Below are 19,284 nucleotides of genomic sequence, written 5' to 3'. Positions count from 1 at the left end.
CCAGTATGTTCTTTTGGTCTGTTTCATGCAATAATTGGGACGACATTGAAACATGTTTTTAGCGTAAGACAGGTAGAGAATGGGCTACCCGTAGAAACTCTAGCCACTCTGTTAGTTGTAATATATAAGTCTTGATGGAAGACTTAATGGTAATGTAAAGTGACAAGGGAGTCCTACTTTAACAGAATGTGCATTTACCCCTTGTCAATTCGACAGTTATTCTGAATGTTTGTAATCATATGCCAATGCCTAGTTAGACATTATTTAATTCTTATATATGTAGATTAAAATTACCTTGTTTTAAAAAGGCTTAACTGCAAAATTAAAAACCTGTACACAAAAAGGAGTCACTAATCATTTATGCTTTGTTTATTGGAAAGTTTAGCTTATTTTGCTTGTCTCTTGCCTTGTAACAGTATTTTTCATGCTACACAGGATTTTTCTTTAATTCCTTGGTTAGTGGCTATTTAATCCTCGCGCAAGTTTGTGAGTCTTTATAGATGGAGGACTGCGGAAATCATGTTAGATATGCTTTGAGACCAAGCGAATGTTAGCTGTCCCTCCTGCCTGCTTGTGAGAGGTGTATTTCAGAGCCTTCTCTCCCAGCTGGGGCAGGGATCTGGAACTGTTTTTGACCAAGGGCCATTTAGATATTTATCATATCCTTCATGGGCTATACTAAATTGTCAACTTAAAACTTGGCCTTCTGTTAATGTATTGAATTTTGAGTTCTGCATTTTGAGTTGGGAAAGACCAAGTGATTTGTAGATTTTACACAGTCTGTGAACGAGGCATTCCCCACCCTGATTCAGTAAGTTACTTAACATGCTGTGCCTTTCTTTGTAATGGGACTTAACGTGGAGAACGTAGGTTAGGATTTTATTTTCTTTTCAACATACCAACAGCAGCTTACTTTGTGTATTGGATTCCTCCAACTCTGCATGACAATGTATTTGAATAAATTTTACAGTGGCTTTAAGAAATTATTTCCCTTCTTTCTATGGCTAAGAATGCTAAATCAAGATTAAATAATTCACCTTAAGGTCACAGAAATTAACTGGAGGAGATAGCCTTTTTGCCTGGTCTTTGTTATTTCAGAGCTAATGTTTTTCAACTATGCCATGTCACTCTATTAAATGTATGCAAGTCATTTTGAGGCGCAGGCATTCCGTATTGAAGTCCCTGGGTTTGATTCCCAACTCTGGCACCTGACGCCAGCTTCCCGTCAGTGCCAACCAGGGGAGATGGCAGTGATGGCCCACGTTGTTGAGTTCCTGCTGCCAACGCGGAGACCTGGAGTGTGTTCCACAACTCTGGGAGTATGTGTGGCCTCTCAGCCTCATAAATAAACTTTAAAAAAAAAGAAAAAAAGTGTTTTTAAAGAAATCTGGTTTGACATTACACAGTTGCATGAGAATGGTCTTAGCACCAATTTCAAGTTTTCTTCTATCATCTGGACAAAGAATATTTCTCAATCCCGTATCTGTGCAGGTTAGCATTCGTATAGCCAGTAATGAGAAAAGTAGATGGTTAACCCTTTTAAAAACAAAGCTCTTCCCCCATCCCCTGCAGAATGTTCTCTAAATGAAACTACTACTATCATGAATTCCAGTGTGAATCCTGGATTATTAAAAACTGAACAGTTACCAAGAGAGGTTTTCCTAGCACCCAGCTCTCTGTAGTATGGCCTTCTCTGGCAGAAGCAGGAGGAGAGAACGGAGGGCACAGGTGAGCCTGGTACATCCTATCCTTGCCTCCAGTTAGAGGAGGTGTGTTTGGGAAACCCAAGCTGTTAGTCGTTTTAGACCATGGCAGGAAAAGTTAAAGTGGTTTGCGTCGCTTCAGAAAATTGCAATTCCCCTAAGTCACGAACCATAATAAGAGAAAAGTTTCATCTTCTGGCACAGAAAGCTAGAATTTATCGAAATGTTTCTCAGGATATGAATGGGGAAGAAGACTCACTTCTACCTCTGTGTGCTACTTGATTTATTGAAGGTGGATCAGGGCCCAGCGCCTACTATGCTTTGTAAATGATTCTTATCCATAGCTAGTAAGTGTTGTCATTGTGTCCCTTGGGTCGTCATCTTAGGCCTTGTAAGTGGGAAGGAATGCAGCTTTGTTTTCCTTAGACGTCTTCATTGGGACTCCACATTCGGAGTTTCTCCTGTGCAGTGTGCAGGTTTCCACGTGGAGATAAGGCACTGAGTAGCTCAGACTCCTCAGGCCCTGTTGAGCATTCCTGTCGGATCCTTCTCTTTCTTCAGACTCTCTCTTGTCCCCCGCCCCCCCGTCCCCCGTCCCTGGCTGTAAAGCACAGCTGCATAGTAGGTGTTGGGTTACTTTTCCTCATGGAATCATGGGTAGTTTCATTGCAGCTCATCTCTTTCTGTTTGTTTCGTATAGGGCTGATAGTTCAGGACCATTCAGACCCCATGTTCAGTTCATATGCCTATAAGTCCCACTACCTTCTGAATGAATCAAACCGTGCTGAGTTGATGAAATTACCTATGATTCCTTCTTCGTCAGCTTCCAAAAAGAAATGTGAGAAAGGTAATAATCACAATAGTTTAAGTTTTATTTTTGCATTTCCTTTTTTTTTTTTTTTCCTCAAAATGAAGGGGGGAAGTGCCTGCCTGTCAAGCACCATCTGTTGCTCTTGGTAAACTCTGCCTTGTTGGTTGTGACTGTGTCTTCATCTGGCTGCGAAATCGTTAAGAAGGGCTTAAAATAATTCCATTACTACAAATTTATACTTAAATCTTGAATGAATTTTCACTCATTTTTTCTATGTAGGTTATCAAAATAGAAAGAATAGGGTGCTGTTGACTCTAGCAGAATATTTCTCTATCTTTTGCCTGATCTGGGACTATCACTTGTGTTAAAACAGGGTAGAGAGAGTCTGAGCTGTCACTCTGTGTAACAACATAGAAGGAAATAAAAGCATCGATTCTAAAAAGTTTGATTTTAGATTAATTCTATCATTTTGTTAAGATGCCGTAAAAGCACCTTGCCCCTGTCTTGGGAGACGCTGGTTGAAAGCTAGGGTGGGGAGAGGCTCCCCAAGTACCAGATGTTGGAAGACAGTAACTTATCCTCAGAGAACCAAAGCTGATTATTTATAGTCTCCCTGTTAATTTCATCTGTGAAAAAAATTATCTTACATTTACTTTCCTCTGCTTTTTACGTTTACCTTTGCTCTGTTGAATCATGGTAAATGATTTTACAACCTTATTTGGAGGGAGGGGCTATTATCCCAGAGGGGATGGTCAGTGCCCGTGGGAAGGTGAGGCCTGGCCTGTGTACATCCCCGTTCTGATCAGCGAGGGCCAGGTGCAGGATCTTTAAAGGACCATTCACTCACAGCTGACATAGACATATATGGCTAGATATACCAGGTGCATCTTTTTTCCTTCTTTGTGTTGCCTCTTTGATGTATTTGCTGTTTGTCACACATCTGAAGTGGCAGCTCCGGTTGGAAGAAAGTATAAGTCCGCTAGTTGATTGAAAACCTTGGCTTTTGAGTACGTACACCTGTTTTCCATTGGAATGTGAGAATGTCACCTTATTGGTGTTACTGCTTGCTTCCAAAACAAAGATGAACCTCAGTCCAGTTGAGCCGATAGATTTACTTAGTTTACCTGAAGCATTTTAGGAGATATTTTTCTGCTGGCACCTTTATAAAATTAGATTAATTATGGCTGACTTTGTTTGTGGTACTCATTATTAACCTTGACATGAACTGAAATTATTTTGAGCCCTCTGTTTGCTTTAGCTTGAACCATCTTTCTCTTGCATCCCAAAGCAGTTTTCTTGCATAGCACCAACATGAGTCATATTTTCTTTCTATTCCCCTGTGTATTTTCAACATCTTTATCATGATGATTTTCACTGATGATTCCGGCTCTGTATTTCCTCTGAAATTAAGACTTAAAATCAAGAAGTATTCTGTGATGCTGACTCTAAGGACGGTCCACCTGACCTCCGTGGCCGTGCTGGTCATCATGGGTTCTGTAGAGCTGTTTGCAGACAGCATACTGCATGCCAACTGCTCCTCTCATGGAAAACAAATCAACTTTGGACTTTGAGTCTACAGAACTTCCTCTCAACGTAGAGCACTCAGGCATTTAATGTCTACATTGAAAAGTTGACCCAGTGAATCCTTACTGAGATCTGCAGCCAAAGAACATTCTGATCATTGAAGTTAGCAGAGGAAATACAGCGATTTAACTCATCGCTGAATGTGTATGGATTTTCTTTTTGTTTTTACGTTAACCAGTTAGCAGTTTGGAAGTCTCCATAGGGGCATGATTTTCTAGATCGTTGATAGCAAGCCTGCAGAAGGTTGGAGCTGTAATAGGTAAAGTTGCATTCGGAGCTCTTAACCCTTTGCTTTGAGACCGTAATCTCAGCACACTCATGTGTTATAGACTGGATTTTCTGAAGGAAAGATGTTTGTTTTTTGCACTAAACGCCTTCACAATGTTTCATCTTGAGTGTTCAATGCTCTTGGAGAGTTGTGAAAGTGGGCATCAGGAATGTCCTAGCCCCCCACCCCACCAGATCTGTTGACTTCTTCGTATTTAAAAGTATTGTTTTGTCTGTCACACCTCTTGTGGTCTCAGTAAGAAGTCATTTTGTGCATTTAAAGAAGAAAGTTTGCTAGGCAACTTGGAGGAAGCTCCCCGGGAAGGGTGCCTGCCACCCCAGCCATCACTTGGCTTTGTGCTATAGAGCAGTGGTCTCAGTGCAAAGTCAGGACGGGCTGAGTAAGCCAAGCTTCGGGACGATTTCAGGAAGTCTAACAGAATCACACGTTTTGTGCAAAATAACACTGTGTGAGTTTCTTTATATTTGGCTCTGATTTCAACCATTTGTCATATGGCACTAGTTTTGGTATTGACCAGAATCTCTGATAATATCTTTGGCTTAATAAAAACAGAAATTGTTACTTTCTCAATGCAGATATTTTTAATTTTGGGGGATTGCTAAAATAGTGGAAGACGTGAATTCTTACACAAGGAGAACTTGACCCTTGATGATGGAGAAGTTACAAACCACTGCTGTATAGCTCGTTTGGTTTCCTTTATTTTCACTGAACAGGGAATGGTTATCTAATCACCGATTTGAGAATCTTCATTACTTTTTTTTTTCTTTCTTTTTTTGACGTTCTTTTATGGAAAGACAAAAACTACTGTTGAAGCTGCTGGCTCTTTTTGTTCTGGTTGATATTATCATGAAGGGATTTAGTTGACTATGGCACTGGATTGAAATACAAAGAACTGTTGCTTGCTTCGCTGGGACGGGCCCCTTGAACAGCCTTGCTCTCCGCCTGCTCAGCCTCAGGATTGTGTGCAGCTGATCTGTCGGATGCTGAGAGCTTTCTCTGCTCAGGCGCTGGCTCCAGAGCTCACTTTGGGGCGGAGTGGAGGCCAGTGAGGTCTTTGACACTCCCCAAGAGCTCTTGAGTTCTAGCCACTGAAGCCGTGAAAAATAATCAGAGCGCTCCTTCCCTTTCTATTTTAATCCATCGCTATAGGTAGGACTCCATCCCTTTGTCCTTTTCCCCCCAGTCTGAGTCAGAGCTATCATGCCTGTGAGACAGCATTCCTGACTTGCCGGTTCTCGGTGATTGAGGCCGTGTGTTTGTTTCAAGGTGGAAGATTGCTCTGCTGTGAGTCGTGTCCCGCCTCCTTCCACCCGGAGTGCCTGAGCATAGACATGCCCGAAGGCTGCTGGAACTGTAACGACTGCAAAGCCGGCAAGAAGCTGCACTACAAGCAGATTGTGTGGGTCAAGTTGGGAAACTACAGGCAAGTTTTCTCAGAAACACAGAGGAAGTATGCAGTCAGTGTTGAGGCTGAGTTCTGAACCTGGGTGCAGGGCGGCTGAGAGGTGGGCACACCTGCCTCCTTGAAAAGGGAAAAGAAAGGAAACGTGTTTGCGACTGGAGCTTTAGGGGATTGCGAAAGTGATGTCATGGTTGATTCTGTTCTTTGAAATCCATTGATGGTTGTTATTCTGCACCAATTAAACTATTTTAGATTTTGGAATGAAAGATCACGTGGACAGTGAAGGTAATGTTTTCTTTGTGGCTTTGTTAGATTTTTACTGATTTGTAATAAGGTTGAGTTTATATCTTGGCCAGAATAGCTTTCTTTATCCTGAATCTGGTCTGTTCAATTATAGCTAGAAGCATTAAACTATGTGTGAAGAGTGAGAAAGCTCAAAGATTATTGTATCAAGATGCCTTAATCACTTAAGGGAGTGAAGTAAGTAGAATATGTGATTCCCATTATTTTAATAAAACTCTCCTTTAAGGCTTTAACTTTTTATTGAAACAGTATATTGATATATTTATAAAATTACATTTTGAGGCAAGTATTTGTCATTTTTCTTTTTTCTTTTTGTGTTTCCTTAATATATCTGATATAAAAGGAGATTTTAAGGGAGAAGCCCAACCCAGTCTCCCACCCACCCCAGGTCCCACATGTGGGGCATGCTCCAAGGGTCTTGCTCAGGTGGTTTTGATAGTTCAACAGTTCGGAATTGCTGCCACTCTCTCCACTCCAAGCACGATGCGGTCGTTGGAGAATCCACTGATTGACATAGTCCATCATATAGTCTCCATTTGCCCAGTATTTTCATTGCTAAAATATAGCTGAGGTGGTTGATTGACTTGTTCTGTCCTCTGTCATTTGATGGTTAGCATTCTGAGTCTGAAAGCTCAATTGGGGGGGGATCCTCAAAGAAATTTTGTCTGAGGTGTTCCCTGACCAGATTCTTATAAGTACTAGCAAGAACAGGGCCTGGCACAGTCCATCGCCCCAATCAGCTGGTGGTTGCAGTTGCTGGATTGGTTCTGTTTCCAGCCCCGACATCCACTGGAACCAAGGGGTATTTGCAGTCCAGCCTGGTTCTGCCCAGTACTTACTCAGCCCTCGCATAAACCAGTAGGAGCTGCAGCCCAGCCGGAGTGACCCACAATAGCCCCGACCATGCCCGCCCCCTACCCTGGTTTGCCAGTATGTGTGGCAGACTATTCCAGTCTGTCCCACATCCCAATTGGCTCTCATCCATGTCAATGGGTATTAAAACCTTATTCCATCTAACCAGCTCTACTGTCCAGCCTTCACGGATATTGTTGGGTGCGTTTCTGTCTAGCCACCGCAGTCTCTGTCCTAGTTTTCATGTCCTCTTGTGGGGAGTAGTAACCCAAGAGAGAGGATCCCACTCTTTCCCTCCCAGGCCACTCCCACTCCCAGTTATGCACTCTCCAGGTAGTTCTGTGGTTTAACTTGACAGAACTAGCCCCCAGTGCCAGCTTCTGCCAGCTGATACTGTGGCTAAGCTCGAACCAACCCTCACCCACTCTAATTGTAGATAATTGTAGATTGCACCAGTAGGAACAGTAAGCCCAGCCTGGTTTTTCCCTGATCTAGGCCACATGAGGCGCACAGGTGTTGTAGCCCTGCCTAGTCTGGTCCACCCCCATCTCAACTCACACTCTCCAGTGAGAGTAGCTGTTCGGCAAGGGAACTACCTCTTATTCCCCTGCCGTTTCTGCCCCCTCCCTTGCTGGTTCTCACGTGTGCTGGTTGGGTGCTGTAATCACATCTGGCACAGGCAACCTCACCTTGGCATTCCATGTTGTGTACTGCTTTTGTCTCGACCAAACCTGGCTTGACCCACACTCTGTTCTGGCGTTTGGATTTGCCAGTGGATGACCTGAACTGATTCAGCCTGGTCTGCCCCCGACCCATGCAAAATGTATGCCAGTGGGACACTTTCCATGACCTCTTGGCTGTTTCCTTCCATGTTTCTTGAGCTTACCTGCAGGGTCTGTGTCCTGCCAGAGGAATTGCCTGGGCTCCTCCATCAGAACCCCTCCAAGTGCCAAATTTTGCGCATACTAATGGGTCCATGAGCCAGCCCTACTCACTTCACCTCCTATCCTAGCAGGAACACTGGCTTTTCCTAACTGGCTTTCAACCCATTCTGGTTCTTGCTGTTGGATGTTTCAGCCCAGCCATGGTTGGTCCATACCCACATATGGCTTACACATGGTTCAGTTGGGGTTGAGACCTAGCCTAGTCCATCGCACATCTGCCCTGGTTTTCCAGGACACCAGAAGGTTTTGCAATCTGGCCCAGCCTGGTACGTCTTCTCCCAGTCCACACTTGTGCCAAGGGAGGCTACAACTGCATCCTGATCAGAACGCGGCCCCATTCCAGCTTGTGCACCCCTTGGTGGGACCCTCCACCCAGCTAGGGTGTCCCCTTAGCCCCCCAACCAGGCCTGTTCCCAGCTATAGATCACACACATGCCAGTGGTTGCTCTGACTCAGCTTGGCACAGCCCCTCACCTGTCCCAACCCCTGCCTAAGACACTGCGGCTCAGCATCCATGGCTCACGCAGACCAGTTGGTGCAGAAACCTAGCTGGGCATGTCCTGTACTCCAGCCTGGTTTCCAATGTTACTTGTGGGCTAAGGTTTGCTCAGTACTGCCTGGTGCGCCTGTTCCATCTCCTTTTCATACATTGACGGGCCGTTGGTGCTACTTTGCCCAGCCTGTCCAACCCCCAGGTCCGGCCCACCCCACACCCCACTCAGGATGCACACTCGAGTACCACTGCCCCGACTAGTCCAGACTGCCGTCGGTTCTCCCATCTGTGATCAATGGCAGGCTCCCCGGTCACACCTAGCTTAGTCCACCATGACCCCATCTCTTGAAGTAATCTGTGGAGCTAGAATTTCCACAGGGTTTGGCCCACAAACCTCCCACAGAACCTTCCCCCCGGATATGGTTCTCTAGCGTGTTTGTTAATGTCATGGTCCTGCTTAATGTGACTGGTCTCCACTGAGTCAGTTCTGTTTCCAGCCCTGTCATCCACTTGGACCAATGGGTATTATGGTCCAGCTCAATCCTACCCACTTAATACTCAGTCCTCGTGCAAACCAGTGGGAGCTGCAGCCCAGCTAGGGCGACTCCCCATCACCCCCACCAGGCCTGCTCCCTTGCCTAGTTCCTATGCATGCCCGTATGTACTGCAGGCTTGTTCAGTCTGTCCCACCTCCCGTTAAGCTCTGTACTTATCAATGGGCACTGAAGCCTAGTACGACCCAATGAGCCTACTATCCTGCCCACACACATACTGGCAGGTGCCTTTTTGTTTAGCAACCCTGCCCCTGTCCTGGTTTTTGTGCTCTCCAGTGGGAGTAGTTACCCACGAGGGAGGTGCCCACTTTCTCCCTACTAGGCCACTCCAACTTCTGGATTGCACACTCTCCAAGTGGTTCTGGCATTTAACTTAACAGAATTTGCCCCCGGTGCCAGTCTCTGCCATCTGATGACAAAGCCCTAACAACACTTGCCCACTCTAATTTTGCTTGCACCATTCAAAACAGCCCAATCAGGCCCTTCCCCGATCTAGCTTACATGAGGTCCACAGGTGTTCCCCTCACCTGTCTCAGCCTTTGCCTTCAATGCTGTGGCATAGTATCCCCGCCTCCCGTAGACCAGTTGTTGTAAGAGCCTGGGTTGGAATGACATGTGCTCCATCCTGATTTCTGTTCTTTTTATTTTGGGTTGAAATTTGACCCTGCCCAGTCTGCCCCCTTCCAATTGCAGCTCGGCCCACTCCACATTCTGATTTAGGATGCTCCTTCGGGTGATGCTGCCTTGACCTGCCCAGAATGCTATTGGCTCCTTTACCCATAAGTGATGGCAGGTGCCATGGTCACTCCTAGCTTAGCCCCTCGCCACCCCAGCCTGCAAGCTAACCTGCGGGACTTGCATTTCCACAGGGTTAGGCCCACACTTCCCCCATAGAGTTTACCCCCTGACCAAATTCTCTCTCACGCTAGTAAGTGTCTTGACCCTGCCAAATGTGACCAGTCCACTGTTCCACCACCCAGTCAAGTTATGGTGCCCAGCTAGACAGGCCCCCATCCCTAGCTTTGGTGTGGACCGGTGTGTGGCAGACAGTGAACTCTATGCTAATAGCCATTCTCAGGATTCCTAATTTGGCTGGGATTTCAGTCTGGCTCAAATAGATCTTATGGGCGCTCCTCTTCAAACCTTCAGGTCTCAGTCCCACGCTTGCCCTAAAGTTTCATGTCCCTGTTACTGGGAATCACCAGGAATTCATGTCTCACCTACACTAAAACTGGCCTTATTCATGAATGTCCCCAAACAGCTGTTTCATATCATAAAAACCCCAGAGCTCGCCACTGGACAGCCAGCATTCAAAGCCTGGCACCATTTGGTGCACTGGCCGCCCAAAGCCAAGGACTCAGCCACTGCCTTGCAGCAGTGGCTTTGGCCTGAGTCCCCCTTTGTCATTTTTCTAAGAAAATAAATACAACCAGAGCCAGCATTCACTGCGCCAGCACAAGTTCAAGTTCCTGCTGCTCCAGTTTCCATCCAGCTCCCTGCTTGTGGCCTGGAAAAGCAGCCAAGGATGGCCCAAAACCTTTGGACCCTGCACCCGTGTGGGAGACCCAGAAGAAGTTCTGGCTTCAAACCCCGCAACCCTGGCCATTAGAGCCATTTGTGGAGTGAACCAGCAGATGAAGATTTTCTCTCTCTGTCTCTTTCTCCTTGTCTTTTCCTCTTTCTGTCTCTGTAACTCTGCCTTTCAAATAAATAAATAAATAAATCCTTAAAAAAAAAAACTGAAAAGAAATATTATAATAAAACAAGCCGGGAGGGCCTGATGCAGTGGCCTAACAGCTAAAGTCCTCACCTTGAATGTGCCGGGATCCCATATGGGCGCTGGTTTTAATCCCATCAGCCCTGCTTCCTTCCAGCTCCCTGGTTGAGCCTGGGAGGGCAGTCGAGAGCAGCCCAAAGCCTTGGGATCCTGCACCCGCCTGGGAGACCCTGAAAAGGCTCTTGGCTCCTGGCTTCGGATCGGTTCCGCCTTTGTCATCATTTGGGGAGTGAACCATGGGACAGAAGATCTTCCTCTCTGTCTCTCTCCTCTCTGTATATTTGACTTTGCAATAAAAATAAATGAATCTTTAAAAAAAAAAAAAAAAGAATAGACACTTTAAAGTGTCACTGTTTATTCTTGTAGTTACAGTGGCCAAGTCCTATTTCACAATAGCTGGGTTTAGTCCCTAGCTGTGGCTGCTAGTTCCAGCTTGTTGGTGCAGACCTGGGACTGCCTCTCCCATGAGGGATTCAGATGACACTCAGCCCTGGTCAATACAGACGGCTGGGGGCTCTCTCTGTGTGTCTCACGCTTTCTCTTAGTTTGCTTTTTGATTAATAAGAACATCAGTATTACACAGAGAGGGAGATGGAGAGAAATGGCTTTTATCTGCCGCCTCCCTTCCCAGATGGCTGCAGTGCCTGGGGCTTGGCGGGGCTGAAGCCAGCAGCCAAGTTTCTTCTGGGTTTCCCAGGTGGGGGTCTGGGGCACAGATACCCCGTGCCGTGTTCTGCTGCCTTCCCAGGCACATTATCCAGGAGCTGAATCAGAAGTGGAGCCCCAGGACTCAACAGGTGTCACAGGCAGCAATGCCAGCCCCTCCTCTCTATTAAAAAAAAAATTTTTTTTAAGCAGCATGACTAGAATTGTGACTAAAATACCCTTACATAAAATGGCAGGTGCATTATAATTTTTCTAAGATAGCTGATGCTGTTTCCTCAGGTTCGGATGGCTTGCTTCCCTATCTAACTGTAGAGACTTCACGTTCAGCTGGAATCAGCCACATCGAGGTCGAGAAAAGGTTCTCCTCTTGTTTTGTTGCGTTTTAAGCATAGGATTACTAGCCTACGAGTCCTAAAGAACGATTTCCCAGATTGATTTATTCATTCAATTTAGATTTACAGAGAGGAAGATAGAGATGTTGCATTCGCTGGTTCACTTCCCAAATGGCCACAATGGCTGGAGCTGAGCTGGTCCAAAACCAGGAGCCAGGAGCTTCTTCTGGATCTCCTACACAGATGCAGGTACCCAAGCACTTGGACCATTGACTACGAACCGGATCACAAGTAGAGCACCTGTGACATGAATTGGCTCCCTCACAGAGATGCTGGCACCTCAGGCAGAGGATTAGTTTGCTGAGCCTGGGAGCCAGCCCCCCAGTTTAGATACAAAGTTTCATACTGTGGTGGGAAGATATTAAACTCTCAAAACCAAATGTCAAACTGAGAACAGGTATCTGGTGTTAGACATTGATTAAGAGGATAAAAGTACCTTTACAGGAAAGAACACGAAGAAATGAACTCAAACAACAAATAGAAAATAAACGAAGACTGTACTGGGCCCTGTACTTGCAAGTACACACAAGAATCTGGTCTGGGATCACCTCAGACAAAGTTTCTTTGGGGATCCCCCCAGTCGGACTGCCAAACTCAGAACCCTAACTATGAAAAGACAGAGAGAACAAATTGATCAACTACCCCAGCCATATCTTGGCAGTGAAAAATCGGGCAAAAGGAGACTCTAAGGTGTACTATGTCAATGAGTGGGTTCTTCAGTGACTTCATCATGCTTGGAATGGTGAGATTGGCAGCAATTCGTAACAGTTGAACTATCAAAACCACTTGAGCAAGGCCCTCAGAGCACGTCCCACATGTGGGACCTAGGGTGGGTGGGAGACTGGGTGGGACTTCTCTTCTCGCTTTACCCCAGATACAGGGAAAAAAAAGTGGAAATAATAGTCTCTCCCACTTTTCTATAGCCCTTGAACCTTTTTACCCTAATTAACTATGAAAAGACTGAAAAAATAAAAAAAGAGAGAGATGGATAAATACAACTTTAGAATTACTAGCATCACATGATTATCCATTGATTTCACAATAAAATACAGACTCTTCAGGCCCAGTGACGTGGCCTAGCGGTTAAAGTCCTTGGCTTGAACTCACTGTATGGGCACTGGTTCTAATCCCGGCAGCTCTACTTCCCATCCGGCTCCCTGCTTGTGGCCTGGAAAGGCAGCTGAGAACAGCCCAGCCAGGAGCTTTTCCAGGTCTCCCACGCAGGTGCAGGGTCCCAAAGCTTTGGGCCGTCCTCAGTTGCTTTCCCAGGCCACAGGCAGGGAGCTGGATGGGAAGTGGGGCTGCCGGGATTAGAACAAGCGCCCAAATGGGATCCCAGTGTGTTCAAGGCAAGGACTTTAACCACTACACTATCACACCTGGCCCAAGATTGATTTTGTTAATTTGAAAGGCAGTTTTTGGAGAGAGGGGAGAGAGGAAAAAACAATAATAGAGAAAAACGGAGAAAAACCTTCCACCTACTGAATTCCTCCCCAAATGACCACAGTGGCGGAAACTGGGGAAATCCAAAGCCAGAGCCAGAAGCTTCTTATAAATCTCCCATGCAGGTGCAGGGTCCCAAGGCGCTGGGCCCCGTCCTCTACTGCTTTCCTAGGCCACAAGCAGGGACCTGGAAGGGGAAGTGGAGCAGCCGGGATATGAGCAGGTGCCCATAGAGAATCTGGCAGATGCAAGGCAAGGACTTACCCACCAGACCTCCCCAGGTTCCTGAATCTTAGATGACACCATGGTACCCTTCCGAGCCATGCTCTGCAGCGTTAATGAAGAGTCCAGCGACGTTACCATTTATCTCATCAACAGTGTGATTCTTTGTCCAGTGGTTCTATTGGGCATGTGGAGAAGAGAACCCTGAGAAGCTTGTGAAGTGTGTCTGCTTTTCCGTGTGGTCCTAGAGGCTCACACAAGTGTCACTGGCCCTTAGTTCCCCACAAGGCCTGCTGTAAAAACTGCTTGGAAGTGTCCATGCAGCCTGCAGGTGGATGGGATCCTTTCATGACAGGACACTGGGGCAGTCACAATGGCATCCTGCACCCAGCCCGTGTTTACTGTCCTCTAAGATGAATTAGGTTCTGCAATGACAGCTGATAAGACCGAACACATTTTGAGCAAGAGATACAGAGCCTGGTTGATTTGAGATTCAGAAAATGCTGAGTTGAATGTATAGCATCCAGTTTGTTCTCAAAATGATTTTATTAACTACCAGAAGCAAACTTTTTGACCTTGATACACAATCTTGCATTAAGTACGTCACATTTGGTAGAAAACATGACTTTTCCAGGATCCAGTTCCGGTTTGAAATTTAGCAGGTGGCACCACAGTCCTCATCTTGGGTAGTGCTGTTTGACCGTCATGACTTGATTTTCGGGGTTTATGCAAGCATCAAATGTTATTAAAGAAAGAAACCAGGTCAGTTCAGGGTCTGCTTTGCTGAGTTTCTACTCCTTATTGTGTCCACTAGTATATTAAGTGATAAATAACATGTGATTTCGGCGGATTAGGGATGAAGCAGGATATGTTGTGTTTTGAAGATCTAGGCAGTAGGTGCAGTGTGCAGAACCCCCCTGTTGACTCTTTCAAATCCTGTGAGGACTAGCAGTATGTAGCATCCAGGGTCTGAGACTGCTTTTGTTTATAGATGGTGGCCGGCAGAGATCTGCAACCCCAGGTCTGTGCCCCTCAACATCCAGGGACTGAAACACGACCTGGGGGACTTCCCTGTGTTCTTCTTTGGATCCCATGACTACTACTGGGTGCACCAGGGCAGAGTCTTCCCATACGTGGAAGGAGACCGAAGCTTTGCTGAGGGACAGACCAGCATCAACAAAACCTTCAAGAAAGGTATGCCTGGGTGAGCCACAGCTGCAGAGCTGAGCCCTCGACCCGCATGTCAGCTTCCCCCAGACACTCTGCCCCAGGTGGTTGCATTCTGCGGTCATGTTACTACCAGGTCCCCTGTGCTGTGTGTGAAAGCAGTTCCAGCTGAGATGCCTCCGAAGGCAGACATTGTTCTGGGAACGGTGGTGTAAAATCCCCTTGCCACAAGGAGAGGGCAAGCCTCCCATGAACAGCCTCACCAGTGCTTTTGCTGTGAGTTGCTGGGAAGTTTGGCGTCCTGAATAAGAACAAGCTAAGCCTCTGTCAGCCGCAGGGAGCAGCGCTGCTCTCAGGTGCCCCACACACATCTCTGCTCCCTGCAGCTGGGATTCTCTGCAGGCTGGCACATGTAGGCGGGGTTCTGGTGGCACATGCAGGCTGCGTTCTGGTAGCACATGCAGCCTGGCACATGCAGGCTGGGTTCTGGTAGCACATGCAGCCTGGCACATACAGGCTGGGTTCTAGTGGCACATGCAGGCTGGCACATACAGGCTGGGTTCTGGTGGTACATGCAGGCTGGGTTCTGGTAGCACATGCAGCCTGGCACATACAGGCTGGGTTCTGGTAGCACATGCAGGCTGGCACATGCAGGCTGGGTTCTGGTGGCACATGCAGGCTGGGTTCTGATAGCACATGCAGGCTGGGTTCTGGTAGCACATGCAGGCTGGCACATACAGGCGGGGTTCTGATGGCACATGCAGGCTGGGTTCTGGTAGCACATGCAGGCTGGGTTCTGGTAGCACATGCAGCCTGGCACATACAGGCTGGGTTCTGGTAGCACATGCAGGCTGGCACATGCAAGCGGGGTTCTGGTAGCACCTGCAGGCTGGGTTCTGCCTCTCTGGTGCTCTCCCCTGCTTGTAGATGGCCCTTTCCAGAACAGCAGGTGCAGAACCTCAGGCAGGCTGCTGAAGCCATTGCCCTGACAGGACCTGTCTGCTTTTTGGTATTTATATGCTCTCTGTGGTCTTGCAGCACTGGAAGAAGCTGCAAAACGTTTCCAGGAACTGAAAGCACAGAGGGAAAGTAAAGAAGCACTGGAGATTGAAAAAAATTCAAGAAAACCACCTCCGTACAAACACATCAAGGTGAGTCACCCTGAAAACACGGTGTTTCCTGGATCAGATACAGCATGCTCCCCTCCTTTCTGACTCAGGGAAACCTTGGCTCTTTATCACCGGAATCCTAGCCAGCAGGCAGCGCTTCCGCTGGGACCATCGTTAGGCATCAGGGCCGCAATGCCGTGCGGACCATGCCTCTGATGAGGCCCTTCTGACCTGGGATTAGTACAATATGCTCCCTCGAGTATCCCGCAGTGAAGTGAGGGTGTAGTCAGGGCTCCCTCAGGCAGATGGGCTTCCCGTTTCCATCCGAGATATCTCCATCAGCCAGGGGAAGGAGGACGACGCAGGGTAAAAAAGGAAGAATTCACATATCCAGTTCTGATGGGCTTGTCAACTGAAGAAGAAAGAGCTAATATATTCCTGGCTCATTCATGGGGAAGTTGAGGCATGGGGCCCTTGTCAGAGTCGCACTACCAGGCAGGAGCAGTGCAGACGCAGTGTGTAGGCGCTCGTGTTGGATCACTTACCTCTGCCTGCCTCCCTTCTTGGTTGTGCTTGCACTTTCCAGGCCAACAAAGTCATCGGGAAGGTACAGATCCAAGTCGCTGACCTGTCGGAGATCCCCCGCTGTAACTGCAAGCCCGCCGACGAGAACCCGTGTGGCCTGGAGTCCCAGTGCCTCAACAGGATGTTGCAGTATGAGTGCCACCCGCAGGTGTGCCCAGCTGGAGAGCGTTGTCAGAACCAGTGCTTCACGAAGAGGCTCTACCCTGACGCTGAGATCATCAAGACTGAGCGAAGAGGCTGGGGCCTCAGGACCAAGAGGAGCATTAAGAAGGTAGGCCGGGAGCTGGGCAGTGGGCTGGTGGGGGGCAACACACAGGAGCTGACACAACTTCGGGCTGCTTTGATAACAGTATAATTTTAGGGGCAGAAATGTAAAGGGATTTATGGCCCTGTATTGAGACTTTCCCTGTTGAGTGACACTTCTTGAGCAGAGATATGCCAGCAGGAAGAGAATAATAAAATGCACGTAACCATGGAGCTCTGTGATCATTCATAAAAAGGAGAAGGGACTCTGGTCATGTTCTCTTTGACTTTTTTGTTTATTTTTATTAGAAAGGGAGATTTACAGAGAGGAGACACAAAGAAAAATCTTCCATCTGTTCGTTCACTCCCCAAGTGGCTGCTTCGGCTGGAGCTGAACTGATCTGAGGACAGTATCCTGGAGCCTCTTCCGGGTCTCCCACATGGGTGCAGAGTCCCAAGGCTTTGGGTCGTCTTCGACTGCTTTGCCAGACCACAAGCAGGGAGCTGGATGGGAAGTGGAGCAGACAGGATACTAACCAGTGCCCATGTGGGATCCCGGCGTGTAGAGTGAGGATTTCAACACTGATCCATCACACTCGATCGTGTTTATTTTACTTCTAGATAAAATGACTAGAAACTTTTCATGAAAGCAAAGTAGTAAAGTGAAGAAATATATTCCAAGGGGTATGTATTGTGACACAAAGGCTTACGGCACCACTTGTGATGCCAGCATCCCATGCTGGAGTCCGTGGTTCCAGTCCAGACGCCTCTGCTTCTGCTCCAGCTTCGTTGTAATGTGCCTGAGAGGAAGCAGTGATGGCGGAAGTGCTGGGCCCCTGCCGCTCACATGGGAGACCCAGATCAAGCCCTGGATTCCCACCTCTCCCGGCTCTGCCTGTCCTCGGTGCATGGGAAGCAGTGGAGACAGAGGCTAGCCATCTCTGTCACACGGTCCCTCTTGTCATTTTGTTCCCGCAGTCTGCTTCTCAAATCAGTAGGCAAGCACTTAAAAAGAACATACTGGGGTACAAACTAACAAAGCCAAGATTTTACTCCAGCAGAATTCATTAGTCATGAAAACATAACCGAGTCATTTAACCTCCATAAACCTCAGTTTCCTCATCTCTAAAATGGACAGACAGTAATAAGAACAATCTTGCCCTGCACAGTTAGAGACCACTGTAAGTCTCAGATTCTGTATGTAAAAGCGGCTGGAAAAAGTTCAGATCTTCAACATTTACAAACTTTCTGTTTTTATACCTCATGAGAATTTTTCAGAGCAGTTTTTTTAAATATAAAAGTTCATGACCTTTGTAGAAAAAAAAAATTTAATGCAAAAAAAAAATGAAAAAAAATCTAAGTCTCCAGTAAATCCCGATTCAAATGATCTCTGCAAGTTAGTATGCCTCAAAATCTGCTGGAGTCCTGTTAAAACCGTGTTTTGCTGAATTAGATTATATGATACACATGTGATAACATATACTTTATTTATTTTTATATTTATTTACTTGAATGGTAGCGTGGCAGAGAGAGGAAGGGAGAGAAACTGAGTAAGATCTTTCTTTCTCTAGTCCAATCCCCAAAGAGCTGCTAAGGTTTGGGCCAGGCAACATCAAGAGACTGGAGCTGTACCAGGGTCTCCCACACAGGTGGCAGGGGCCCAAGAACTTGGGCCATCTTCCACTGCCTTCCTAGGCATGTCAGCAGGGAGCTGCATCTAAAGTGGAACAACCAAAACTCATATGGGATGCCAGCAATGTAGACAGTGGCTTAGCCTGCCCCAACTCCAGTCCCAGTACCCTGCCTTCATATTAAAAAAAAAAAAAAGTATTTTTCTTACTTGAAAGGCAGAGAGATTTTCTGTCTGTTGGTTTACTCTCCAGATGGCCACAACGGGTAGGGCTAGCTGCGCTGAAGATCAGGGGCTTCATTTTTGGCACATCTGGGATTTGAACCCATGCCCATATAGGATACAGGTGGTGGCTCAACCCACTGCACCACGGCACTGACCAGCAACCTGATTTTAACACAAGCCCCCATCCTCACCCGACAGCCCCTCTCTTTGCCTGGGGCCATCTGCTTTATTGACCTGGGAGGTGTCTTCACTGGAAGAAGGTGAACCCAGTGGGAATTTGAAACTGTTGCTGACATTTTTCCACTTTTAAAAAAATCACTGCTATAATTAATGAAAAATCAAATGCAACAATATCAAATAAGACAAAAAAAGTAGAGGGAAACTTCTTCATTCCTATTCTTGGCCTTTTAAAACTTCTTCTCTGCAACTACAAATAAATGCAAATACTCGTTCATATATTCTGCAGTTTGGGGTGTTTTTAAGCACTAATATTATCACGCTGTTCCTCCGTTTAAATAAAATGAGCACTCTTCTGTGTCAGCATGTACTGAGTTCTCGTTGTTTCCTTGAGTTTCATTAGAATACATGCCTGTTCTCTGATGTGTATGAGACCATTCTTTGTCATCCTTGTGCATCAGTGTGGTTAAGTACATATTTGTCAGGCCGACTGCGTGAGCCTGCTTCTATCCTAAGGCACCTGTAAAACAGTAATGAACATGACTGGAAGGTGTATGTGCTAGAGGACAGAGAATCGATGATAGCAGTGTGGAGAACTGCTAATTGCTCCCTGTGAAAGGGGACAGGGCCTGCCGTCTGGAGCCCGTGGGCTAAGGAATGCAGTAGAAAGCTTGTGGGTCTGCATGGGAGAGGAACCTTCCAGAAGGAAGGGA

The 19,284-nt window shown here is 46.8% G+C and overlaps 1 protein-coding gene across 5 annotated transcripts in view; it reads left to right on the top strand.

Moving 5' to 3' along the window:
* NSD3 (nuclear receptor binding SET domain protein 3) overlaps positions 1–19,284 on the top strand; it is a 132,678-nt gene that overhangs the window by 97,932 nt on the left and 15,462 nt on the right. For 4 of the 5 annotated variants that reach the window (XM_040970307.1, XM_040970304.1, XM_040970305.1 and 1 more), the window contains 5 exons: positions 2,404–2,550; positions 5,654–5,810; positions 14,427–14,629; positions 15,641–15,753; positions 16,298–16,567. In XM_040970307.1, the coding sequence (XP_040826241.1) occupies positions 2,404–2,550; positions 5,654–5,810; positions 14,427–14,629; positions 15,641–15,753; positions 16,298–16,567 (890 nt within the window). The remainder of the gene's footprint in view (positions 1–2,403; positions 2,551–5,653; positions 5,811–14,426; positions 14,630–15,640; positions 15,754–16,297; positions 16,568–19,284) is intronic. The other variant, XM_040970308.1, reaches the window with a different exon arrangement.

The sequence above is a fragment of the Ochotona curzoniae genome, unplaced genomic scaffold, assembly GCF_017591425.1.
Source record: "Ochotona curzoniae isolate NIBS_2020 unplaced genomic scaffold, NIBS_Ocur_1.0 contig_1976, whole genome shotgun sequence".
Classification (NCBI taxonomy): Eukaryota; Metazoa; Chordata; class Mammalia; order Lagomorpha; family Ochotonidae; genus Ochotona; species Ochotona curzoniae.
Note: the sequence above shows the minus strand (reverse complement) of the source record. Positions and strands in the feature narration are given on the sequence as shown.